General features: G+C 44.4%; 1 protein-coding gene across 2 annotated transcripts in view; it reads left to right on the plus strand.

The window, feature by feature from the left end:
• The first annotated feature begins 1,261 nt into the window (after positions 1–1,261).
• Positions 1,262–12,900, plus strand: part of LOC311270064 (TBC1 domain family member 12-like) — a 25,986-nt gene continuing 14,347 nt past the window's right edge. For both annotated transcript variants that reach the window (XM_084374698.1, XM_084374699.1), the window contains exons 1-2: positions 1,262–3,025; positions 11,195–11,330. In XM_084374698.1, the coding sequence (XP_084230824.1) occupies positions 1,575–3,025; positions 11,195–11,330 (1,587 nt within the window). In that variant the 5' untranslated portion in view covers positions 1,262–1,574. The remainder of the gene's footprint in view (positions 3,026–11,194; positions 11,331–12,900) is intronic.

The following is a 12,900-nucleotide window of genomic DNA, read 5'->3' on the forward strand; positions in this document are numbered from 1 at the left end:
TGACCTCGTTAACCCCGTAATATACCAGCTGTGATTACAGGAGTACTCTGTAAAAATACTCCATTACATACACAAGAAATAAAGTCAACATTTTACTTCACCCTCATGCAACTGATGAAGAAAAAAAATACTCAGACCTGATATTAACCACCACATATTCATTCATCTTCAGGATTTTAACCCTTTAAATACCAGTTTGTTTACATGATGCCACTTTTTTTTTTTATGTAAAAAATCAAAACACAGAAAATGATATTCTCCATATACTTTTAAAAAGGAACAAATGTGGTCTTTTATCTATGACATAGGACCAGGGGTGAGAAAAAAATGAGAGGAGGAAGTTGTTTTATTTCCATTATGCACTTCAAGAAAAAGATCGAAATGTGGAGATTAAAGTCGACCTTTGAGACGACATGAAACAAAATGCCTTGTGTGGATGAACTGGTGACACTGTTGTTCATAGTCAGCTGTAGTAACAGAGACATTATCTCTCTTTTAGCTCATAAACACAGTGTAGTTGTGACAACTACACTGTGTTTATGAGCTAAAATGGACTTTCGAAGCTTTGAGGACTTTGAAGAGATTGTGCTGAAAACTGTCTGTTCAGAAGTAAAAAACACACAAGCTTGGAGGAGGTGGCCGCACCAAACTGTATTTCAACTTTATTTATCGACTCTTTTCTTGAAGTGCATAATGAGAAAAAGAAACTCCCTCCATACTCTTCCATAGATGAAAGACCACATTTAGTAGAAAAAAAAGTTTCATGTCAAAAACTGCCATAAAAATACTACATATCAAGTATCTGGGAAATATATTTTGTGTGTGTTCTTTTTTCATTTACAGAAACAGTGGCATCATGTAAACAAACGGGTGTTTAAAGGGTTAAGATCCTGAAATTGAATGAATATTTAATGGTTATTATCAGGACTGATGTTGGTTGAAAAATGTAACAGTGAAAATTGCAAATAATAATATATAGTATTTTAATGGCAGTTTTTGACAAATATGTGAGTATTTCTATATTTTATTAACTATTTTATTTTTTAAATTTTTTTTACCAGTTGCATGAGTGTTGAGTAAAATGTAGAATATATTACTTTTACTTGTAATGGAGTATTTTTTAAAGTATCTGAATAGATGTGGGGTTAATGGGGTCAGGAACCCCGGGTGCAGTTGCGCGCAGCGGCCACTAGGCGTCACTGCGAATCAAAACACAGAGAGCGAGTTAGGGGGCATGACGTCATTGTTGGGGTATTTTCAAGATGGCGCCGGACTGTGGCCGGAATGCCGCCGCTGCAGCCAAACGCTGAGGGATTTAATTAATCTGCTGCCCGGCGGCGACGCGAGCGTCGAAGGACGGAGAAAATACGGTTGTTCGAGACACCAGAAATGAGCGCGTTACACCCGGCGGGTGTCAGGTAACGCCGAAGTGTCCGCTGGCTAAAATGGTAGCCCCTTCCTCCATGAACAACAAAACCTGCTGCTGCTGCTGCGGAGCTCGGCCGACCGGGCAGGACGACGCGTTGCAGGATTTCACGCCCGGGGCCGAGGCTCGCTTGGCGGACTGAGCGGTCATGGAAACGACGAGGGAGAACGGAGGGTCGTTTGCGGTCGACTTGAACGAGAACGAAGAAGGAGAAGGAGGAGGAGGAGGAAGAGGAGGAGGACATGGAGGAAAAGCGGCTCTCAAATCTTACATCGCACTCAAAGACCACAGCTCCGGTGTCAGCGGGGGTCAGGAAGCCGGGAAGGGTCATGTTTATGTGACCGGTAACGGGAGGAATGTAAACAGAGACGCCTCGGTACCGCCGCCCCCACACAGCGGGGGGGTTCTGTTGGATCTGGAGATCCTCCCCGGACAGTTGACTGACAGCTGTGTGATTTCGGGGGTTTGCGGCGACCACGGCGGCCTGAACGGATTCACTGAGTCATTCGGTCAGGAGGAGCCGACAATGGTCGAGCTGGAAGGAGAAGCAGGAGGAGGAGGAGGAGGAGGAGGAGGAGGGCTCGGCCTCGCAGGGACCACAGCCGCTTCCTGTCCAGCTGTGCTCCTGGGTCGGGTTTCGGGAGAGACAGGCCCACAGATGCGGCAGCATCCTGCGGGGGAGAGCGGAGGGGAAACCCCGGATTCTGTCGACGTTGCCCCGGGAGAAGAGGCGACTGACGGTGGCGCAGTCACCGGCTGCATGAGGACTTCTCTCCCCGCTGCTCGGCTGCCATGCACGGGGAAGCACCAGCTGAACTGCGCCCGCACCGCCTCGGCCCCCTCCGGCCCAGATGTAAACATGCCCAACGGGGACTGCTCCGGGTACGAAGCGGACATCGGGTACTGTCAGCGGGCAGGGGTGCTCCCCAGCCCGCGGCTGGGAAAACGACTCTGCGACGTGGACGGGGAGGAAGTGAAAGTAGCCAACGGTGGTTTTCACATCGTGGACGTCGCCAGAGCAACATGTGACTGGCCCGACTCGGACGGTTCCCCCGAAAACAACCCCGACATCCATCTCGACCTGGGGGTCAGGCAGGAAAACGGGGCTGGGTCGAGGAGCCAGAGCGACTGCAGCGGGACATCTGTCTCTCAGTGCCCGGGGGAGGATGCGCCAGCTGCGGCAGAGCTCCCTCGCCTCCCGGTCCCGTCCAATGACTCCCCCACCCCGGGATCAAGTGCCAAACTCCCCTCGCCCTGCCCGTCAACCCTCTCCGACGGTGACAGCCCGCTGTCTGAACCCAACATCCGGGAGGATGAGGAGGATTTCAGTGACCTCAGTTTCCCCGTCAGGCCGCAGACTTTGAGGACTAACCCGAACCTCGCGGTGTCCCTCAGCTGCGATGCCACCCCGCTGTCCCCCGATGAGGACGGGGGCTTTTATTTTGGAGACGAGGGGTACATGGAGGACTTCCGGAACGTTCTGGAGGCGGGTCGCAGGCAGAGTGCTCCGGACAAGCTGCCGGACCTGACCGAGCACACCGACAGCTCGGAACACAAGCTGATGCCAAAGAGGTTCGGCATCGCTGATTTCTTCACCAGGTAAAATAAGTGCTGTCACACACACACACACACACACACACACACACACACACACGTGGTGATTGTGTCAACACACAGTCCAGTGATGTGGGAAACATTAAGACATCCCAGAACCATGACTGACAGCAAAACAACCACCATCTCTACCTCAGGCACACAGTCAGAACCGGGTTTTGGACCTGACCTCATGTCTCCAGACACTTTCCTCAATCAATGGTTCCTTATTATTTACAAGAGAAGATTTTTTTTCTCCACAAGTGAATAAACAAGCTGCTCTCAGGGGAAAATAAGGTCCCAGAACAGTTTGAAGCTTAGAAAGTTGGCAGGGTCCGCCACATGTAAACAAAGTACAACAGTATAAATTGTGTTTTTGTCCTTTAAAGGTCAGTTTGAGAGTTTGTTTATTCAGTTTGTTTAAAAATCAGCCATCTTCCTCTGCTCATCAACATTTCTCCCACAAAACTGCAGACTGCTCCTTTAACTGAGGATATTAGGGAATCTAGTATTGTCATCTTGTTTGTCAATATCATCCTGATAGGCAACTCAAAATAAATCAGGAAACACACAAATTATTTATTTTATAATAACGTCATGATGGAGAAAAGCAAAAGAAAAAAAAAAAAAGTCATTTGAAATGAGCAGCTGTCGTTAAAGTGTGTGTGGGTCGGCCTGCTGAAAGCTGTGGTCGGACCAGAACCGATGTACTCAGGACGCTGTGACGAAGAGCAGACAGGAGGTGGAAATAACACGAGCGAGGTTGCAGGCCGAAGCTAGTGAGGCTAACTGGGCTAGCAGGCTAACAGCACGAGTAGATAAATTATACACCTTCACGTGAAGGATCAAGGATTTCACCATAAACGAGGAGTTTCTGTCCGGACTGGCCTTCAACAGAACCAGCAGTTGTTTTTATTGCACCTTTCTTGTTCTTTTCTCTCGTCCTCAGTAGGCCAACAGTGTCGCAGGACTGTTGGACCATGTTAAGCCCCTTTTTGGTCTTTTTCAGCTCCCACCACCTCAACTCGTTACCTCCCATCTGGTCCGGATGTCATTAAATGAGCTGATCTCAAATTGTAATGATGATCCGGCGTTTGCTCAACAGCTGGACTGAACCTGTAGACGTGACAAATTGATTTTTATCTGGAGATATTTGTTGTTTGCGACGCCTTTGAAAATAGTCAGATTCATCCCCGAGAAATCTGTGTTAGATGTGTTATTTCTAATCCGTCAGGCTGGAAACACAAACAAGACTCTCATATCCAAATTCAAGAATAAGCAAACGTTTCTTTTTCTTCATATAAACCGGCAAAATTGTGCCTCCACTCCCATATTCGTTGGTTTCCAAGTCTCCAGTGACAGATACTGTGGGCTAATTCCATATTTAATACAAGTTTCTGTTACAATAGAGGGATTAAAGAGGACGTTATCCATGCGAGTCGACCTTTTGACATATATCTGTGTCTTTTCATAGCGTCTCAGCGCTGCAGTCTGGGGCCTATAGCTGTGTAATAGCTTGCATGTTAATCATGCCCCAGTTACATATATACGCAGTAAGTGATACAGCAGGGCTCAGTGAGCACTGACTCGGTGCAGCCTCTTTCCTCAGGGCTTAGCCCACATTCACTTCTCCGTCTGCTCTTCTGCTTTCTATTTCTGAAGCCAGTTCATCACACCATTTAACCTCCGCGCCGCCACCGTGATGCAGCAGAGATGTTGTGAACATCTGCCCGTCGTGGCGTGAAAGAGAGAACATCTTCTCAGTTCCTGAAAAGGCTTATCGCGTTTTCACATCCAGTTTGAAGAACCACACTCACAGGTGGTCGTCAAAAAATTGTATTTCATCCCATTAAAGATCTTCAGGTTTTTCCAGACGCAGCATTTACAGTATTTGATGATAAACTGTGAACAGTAAAAAAACTAAACATTACTGTTATATTTAATTTCTCCCAACAATAGATTATGTTAAACCAAAAGTCCAAAGTCAAAGATGTTTATGTAGCTTCCTGGACAGATGTCTGCTGAAGATAGCTCGCTAACCCGTTAGCCCCGGCCCGTCTTGACTCGTTATACCACTTTGTACCTCAAGAGGTGTGAATGTAACTGGTGCTTTCGCCACTTAGCCTCATAACAATTCATTCAATTGTCAAGAAAGGAGATATGTTGACACCTTTTTCTTTACCAAACAGAAAAACAAAACCATACACAGTCTGACTCTGACTCTTTTATTGAATTAAGACGGGCTTAATCGCCTCGTTAAGTCACCGTAAACACACTTCAATCTAACTGGACACCAAAACAGTCGTTGTCTTCCCACAGTCACCTCTGACATGGCTACAGATCCCTTCAAATTCTCGCCCACTAACAAACTTGCTCAAAAGATTGAAGACCTACAACATCCAGAATGCACTGCGCCACACCGGACCGGCAAACACTCCTGCTGATGGGTGATGGGTACTGCGAGTTTGGGAGGTGGTTGGTTTGGGCTCGGAGTCGGTTGTGAAATAGAAAAGTTATGGCGGGCCACTGGTAACAAACAATATGGTATTTGAGCTAAACAGTAACTAAAATATGTTTCTGGCTCTGGCTGCAGGCAAAATAGCGTGAAGTTTTGCACATGTAACCAAAAGCTGGTTGAAAATCTGCAAAGTTCTCGTTCGGCAGCACTGTTAGAAGACCACAGATGGTGGCGTCAGACATCCGGTTCATTTCCCGCCCAGAAACCAGGTTTAGGACCTGTCAAAGGGTCTCTGGTGCTCAGACAGACACCGGGACGCTCGTGGAGCCTTGTCAGATAATCAGAGGAGAGACTTGCAGGTTGGTTGAAGAGATCAAAGCTTGTAGCCTGGAGGCAGGTCGGCTGACGACTGAAGAGCTGTTCATTCAAACCTTAGAAACTGCAGGAGGGAGAGTTCAGGCTGCTTTTACAGCCTCAGCAGCACTTATCTCTGCTGCATCCAGGCCTGGAGCCACAACAAGGTCTAAGGAATACAATGATGTGAAGAAATAAAGACATTTGACATGCTAGTCTTTGGCTCTAACAAGGACATTTTAATAAGACAATAGCAGTCAAGTAACAGGAACTGCACCCCGACAACATTCCTGTAAAAGACAGAGGAAGTGAAAGAGGCCGAGCACTTTCTACCGTGAAGTAAACCACAGACACCACTACAGTCCAGAGCCAGGCGGCTGTTTTTCTCTCTGTTTGATTACCGACACAGTAAAAATCCTGTCGGACTGGCAGGTGTAGGAAAACTCCTGTTTGTTAAATCTGCGTCTGTGTCGGGCCTGGTTTTGGTTTGGACGCGGGCCCTCCGCAGCTGGCTTTGAATGCCACGGCGTCTCAGAGGAAATCCAGACGGACGGAGGAGAGGAACGGCGAGAAGAAAACAGGCCCTGCTGGAAAACCTCCACGCTGGCTGTTTGGTTTCACAGTGCTGAGGGCAGGTCAGGGAGGGTCAGCAGCAGAGGAGATCAAACCCAACAGGGAGGACGGCTGCAGCGTCAGCCTGAAGCCGCTCTGCAAAACATTCAGATATTCTCTGCCCTCCTGGTGGATTCATTATTTGAGACTTTCTTTTCTTTTATGGATGCCTCAAGGTCTCAAGCTTCGATTTTTCCATATGTTGAATAATGGAAAGTACAGCGCTCTCATCCTTTATTAACCGACTATCATTCCATTTTTTATGTTGTTAGCAGTGTTAGTTTTACTCAAACATTTGAAACTTTAATGATATTAGGGGCAGGAAAATAAAGATGAGGCAATATTAGGAGTTGAGCAAAATGGCTTTTCTTCAGAGCCGGTACCGATCACTAGAAATCGAGAAACCGATAACAGATAGTTGGATCCAGTACTAAAAATATAAATCTTCAAGTACTGTTCTTGAGTATTTCCATTTTCTGCTACTTTATACTTCCCCTCCACTACATTTATTTGGTAGATTTAGTTACTAGTTGCTTTGCAGATTCATATTAATCAGTGTTTATAGGCTGCTAAACGTTACCGATCAGATAGTGTTGTGGTTTGGGACATTGTGTGAAAGTAAGCTGCATCAGAGCCGAAGTAGCACATTTTAAAATCAGTTTATTTTATCTGCAATCTGAAAGAAAAATCACAAATACTGATAATTGGAAAAATTCTGGATATCTGCCCCGATAATCTAATGCAGAATCGATGCACCGGCACCAAAATATGGACATTTCTCTGACAGTTTGCCCCACAAGTGTCACGACTTCATAACTCTTTGTGGTTTAAACTTCTGTAAACTTTTCTACACCGGTTACTGTTCTGCTTTCTGGCAGTTCAGAGTTTTTTGTTTTTTTTCAGTTTATGGATATTTTACATTGGATTGATGGCACATCAGTCAGTGTGTGTGTTAGAGAGGCACAAAGCTAAAACTCTTTGCACTTCTTATACCATGTTTCATCTCAGTTCATGTCAAGACCTGTGAAATTGACACGACGATGGAGTGGATAAATTCCTGTATTTTGTCTTTTTAGGGACATTTTGTATTCTTCAGTTTGACAGATATGGTGACGTATCGTTCAATTCAAGGCTGATATTTGACTTTTGGGGCAGACGCCGATACACATTTTTTGCAATGATCGTTCCAATCTGGCCATCAAACACTGGAGACAAAGCTATGAAACAGTGGCAGGGTATTTTACAGGTTCATAATAAACATTTTGTCCAAAAGACATCAGCCCACTGAAACAGGTAACTTTATTTTCATCGGCACATATCAGACGACATATAAGACGATACCATGTATCTGTGATTGGACAAAATCGGTTGGTTAATATCGGCCAACTGATTGCTGTATCGGGATACCATCGTCACTGTGGGCATCCTTATTTATTTAATTTTTATTTACTTATCCTTTATTTTAGCAGCGAGGACCCACTGAGGCTGAAGTCTGTTTTCGAGTCGCATCGTATTGTGAGTTGGTCTGTGATTTCCACCCCTGTATGATAAACAAACGGGTATCTGGGCAGGGCAATATATCCATATATCAACAGTCTGAGCACAAGTGCTTTAAGGAGATTTAAAAATATCGTGAACGAGAAATAGCCTCAAAAATATCCATCAAGAAACTTCCAGTGTAATTTTCTGTCACTGTGTGGTGTTTAAATACTCTGATGTAACCCATCAGCTGCGTAAAAACAAAAACTTCCCCTGTTCATCTCCATTAGCACACACACACACACACACACACACACACACACACACACACACACACACACACACTCGGTTAGTAAATTAGCTCTGATCACCTCTGTGGTTAATTATTTACACTCAGACATCCTTTCCACTCCACTCTGGTAATTAGGTCAGATCCTGTCACACATACCCCCCAACCCCAAACACACACACACACACACACACACACACACACACACACACACACACACACAGACACCCAGACACACTCACACTGTATCTGTTGCTCTACATCTGCTCCTCTCTCGCTCTTTTAAACAAATCAAGAGCAACAATTTGAAGCCTTTTTAAGTCTGCAGCTTGCAGGTGTGCAGGTGTTTGACACCAGGAGAACAAAAGGCTGCGTCTGATCTGAGGAACAGCTTGATGTAACCGACACAAAGCGAAAACGCTCTTTTATTTTTCTCATGAATACGTATAAATAGTGGCAGACTAACCTGTTGTAGCCGAGCCCTGCTAGTAAATCTCTATCTGCTTTCTGAAACGGCTCATTCACTTCAGTTCTGTGTTTTATTATCTCCCAGATTTTGCTTGTGATCAACAGTCAGGCTCATTTGATTTAAAGAGCAGTTTAAAAAAGTGAAGACTGAAGAGCTGAAAGTAACTTCTGTTTTCTGTTTCTGTTGTGTTGTTTCACTTGTTGCACAACAACCACAACAAGTGAGAAAGATGCAAAAACATGCGGTTGACATTTTTCATCCAGTGTCTGCCAGGACTTAAAATGTTACGATCCGTTTCTTAATTAAAACCAGTCCGACGCCTCCCTGTGCAGCCCTCCTGTTATATAGCAGTCACATGATCATTTAAAGGTAACTTGTCTGTACTAAAATGTCTTAAAACAACTAGACTTTTGTCGTATTTGTTGTTGAGTTGTGTGTTTACATTATCCCAAATGTGTCCAACAACGTCAGATCAGAGAACTCTGTCATTTTATTTTTCACTCCTAATTAATTTCAGACGAAACATCAGATGATTCGTCAGAGACTAAAGGAAGGGAGCCACTACTTTGTTTACTATTGTTTACTTGTGATGGAGCATGATCTTTTTGTTATTGTTTTGATTTTGAGACCCAAAGATGTAGAAATGACACACTGTGGGTTCAGCGACGGAGCTGCAGGGATGATGGATTTTTGTAGGCTAACCCGGAAGCTAGCGTCGCCCTGGTTTAAGACACAACGCAGATTACATTTTTAAATTTTGGATTATTGCATTTAGTTTAATGATACTTATTTTGTTCGTGTTTGTTGTTTCTTCACGGATCAACACCAGTTTTGTGATATTTGAATCGTAAATGCAGTCGTCAGAAGTAAACACAAACATTAGGTTATAAACAGACGACATCACAGTCACATGTCCCGACAACCTCTGTAGTCTTACAGTCTTAGTCGTTTTTAACACACGTACGTGCGTTTTAATTCTAACGTGGGGTATTTACTGGTGTATTTTATGTTGTAGAACAAGAGCTTGTGTTAAGCACAGACCTTATTTCAGGCATCTAAACGATAACCCGTCCAAAAAAGCCACTGACTTTCAGACGAGGCAACTCGAATTGCAAAAATATGGGGATTTTAGGATTCATTCTTGCGGCAATCATCAAATAGTTTGTTTTAATCAAAAATCCAAAGCTGCTTTGTTTACTGCAATGAGAAGACTGAGAAGCCAAGTGCGGTTAAGTTTGGGTGTTTTTGCTTAAAAATGACTTTAAATGACAAATTAATTATTAACATAATGAGGATTAATCATTTCAGTTCACGTCTGCTCTGCTGCTGAATCATGAAGTCACTTCATGGTTGACAATCTCCACTTTCACAAATGATAAAGCTCATTCCTGTTCATAAGAAAAGACTTTTCCTGAGCACGTCTCGTGGCATCGCGTCGTTCATGTGTTTGAGAGTCGGCGCTGGTTTCTGACACTCGACTGGATTCTCACAAACACTTCAGAGTGAAGAAACTCGAGCCTGCACAGAGGACAGGAATAATATTTGCTTGGCTGTCTACTACAGCCACAGAGTTGTGTGTGTGTGCGCGTCTCCTTTCTCAGATCCACTTCCTTTTCATAAATCCTCCAGTTCCTCTCCCTCCGCCTTCCTCCTTTCTCTTCCCACCAGCTGACCGGTTCGTTCTTCCACTGAATTGAATGTAAAAACTGTTGATTTGGCAGCTTTTCTCTGCAGCAAACTGCTGCAGCTGCACGACTGTGGTCAGAATGATGATGAGGATTAATTCACCACACATTACGTCTTCACTATTTATAACCGCACTTCTTCCCTCGTTTGTTTGAGGAACTGATTTGTTTTTCTGCAGCTTTTTCAACATCATCAACGTTTCAGAGGCGAGTGGAAAAATTCTGTTGATTACAAGAATAAAACAGTTTTACTCTGAAGCTCTTGTTTCTGTTAGACAGGCCAGTAATGCTTTATTTTATGTTTCTAATAATTTCTTTATAATTGCCTTGGAAGAAGACGTGTAAATGATAGATTTCATGTCAGTATAGACAATAATATGTGCCGGTCTCTGTCAAACAAAGCTGTACAACATGTTGACCAGCTGTGTAAGATGTGAGGTTTTGAGTTTTGGCCTGCGGCATGTGGAAACTTTTCTGGATGAAAGTTTTCTGCTTGTTTTTGAAGCGACACGTTTAGATTTTTGCTTTTATGTTCTGATTTGCGGCCTTCCTGCGTGGAGACGGTTTCCTGCAGTGATTTTAAGTTCTGACAAACAGGGAGAATGAGCAACATCTCAGTTTGGATTGTGATTTAAAGCTGATTAGACTTTCAGATTTTTTACATAAACATTTGGTCGACTTCCAGAGAAGAGATGTTAAAGTTCTGAGTCATGAGAAACTGCGACGCTCTGCAGATTTATACGCCCACTTTACTGCTTCCAGCTCTCTTAAATTGAAGAATGTCAAAGATGATCAAACTTGTCCTTTTCTGTCTCTCTCTTTCTTTCAGGAGCCTGTTTTCTAGGAAATCCAAAGAGCCCAAGGCGCTGTCCCATAATGCAACAGGGTGGCGACTGTTTAGCAAGACGGCACCCAGAGAGGGCGATCCAACGAAAGAGCCCGCCTCCCCATTATCCGAACAACAGGTAGGCTCTACGAACACACACTGAAATCATCAACTTCATTTCCAGGGTGTTTGTTAACGTAGTTGAAGGTCTGAAAGGAGGAGAGAGGTTGGAGGAAGTTATGTGACTGACAGAGTTAAAAGATAAACAACCGTGTTCTTTGAGAAAAGTCAGGTACAAGCCGGTGGACATGAAAACCGAAGAAAAATGAGAAACTAAAGCGTCTTGTTTTGTCCCCAGCTGCAGTAACAATACAAAATATCCTGGAGTTGTTACAGCTCCTCTGATTGGCTGCTTCTCTTCAGCAGTGGTGACTGAGGCTCATGAGCATCACACAAATATGATGTCTCTGACACAAAACTGAAAACACAAACTGGTGGTCATATTTTAAATGTGTGGTATTGTTAAGTTATCCAGATTTCTGCCAAATCAGGCAGAAGGTTGCTTTTATTTTCCAGCAGTCGTGGAGGATATGGATCGCTTTGTTGTAGAAGTCGGCGTCTTGGAGCTGTAGAAACGGGTCCACAGCAGCAGTGAGGTCATCATCACTGTCAAAATGGCGACCCCTGAGCCAAATTGGGTGAATAGAGCAGGTGTTGGATGAGTGGATGAGTCCCGCTGTGGACTGTGGTTGAGCGTCATCCTCTGGTCAGCTTCTCATGCTGAATCATCTTGATTTTCTCCTGTAGTTGTCTCAAGAGATCAGCGTTACACATGGTTACAGACTGCAGGAGAAATCTCTCAGGATCTCAGGTTTGTTGCGTTAATGTTGTGTTAAATCCGGTGCTCATCAGGCCCAGGGAGTTTTGCTTCTTTCACAATGGTAGCTTATGGGAAAAAGTCTTTTTGGGCCGCAGTACATCATGTGACTTTGTAATTACACGGATTGGCCAATAGGAAAACTGGCTTCAAGGCCTGGAGCTGCTTCTGGGGGCTTGGTGGGGACAGGACGGGGTCATCCTCCAGACTCTCTGCTAGCCCATGTCTTCCCCGTGATGTTAAAAGGGACGTCCTCCCCAAGTGTCGTCACCACGTCCCCGTCGACCTCCTGGGTGATAAACCCTTGAGTCAGAGGTAGAGGATGACGGTGCTGTTTTTTATGTCCTCAGTCAGAGATGACTAACAGAAAAACCACAGAAGTTATTAACTTCAAACTTTCTGCGTAAACCCTCAAAGAGCAGAGCTGAACGAGTTCAGTCTTTTCTTTAGCGTCTTTATTGTTTAAGCATCTATCAGGAGAAACTGTCAAACATTATCTGGTTCCAGCTTCTCTGGGATTTTCTTCTTTTCTCTGTTTTATAGCTGAACATCTTCGTGGTTTGTTGGTCAGGACATTTAAAAGATGTCAGCTCGTGATCTCAGGATGTGTTTCTCATTTTTAAATAATGCAAATGTCTGTTGAGTAAATCACGTTAGAGAACATGCTGAGTATGCACGGCATTTATGTTGTTTTTATTATAAGTTGAATATAAAATCCAGATGCTTCGCTTCAGTCTGAACTGCTCGCTGCTCGCAAACACGTTTGATTGGTCGACCTGATGATTCACGGTCGTTAGCCTGATGCTCCAGAGGCTAATGCTGTTAGCGGGCA

This window comes from Pagrus pagrus (assembly GCF_965226575.1).
Source record: "Pagrus pagrus genome assembly, chromosome: 15".
NCBI lineage: Eukaryota > Metazoa > Chordata > Actinopteri > Spariformes > Sparidae > Pagrus > Pagrus pagrus.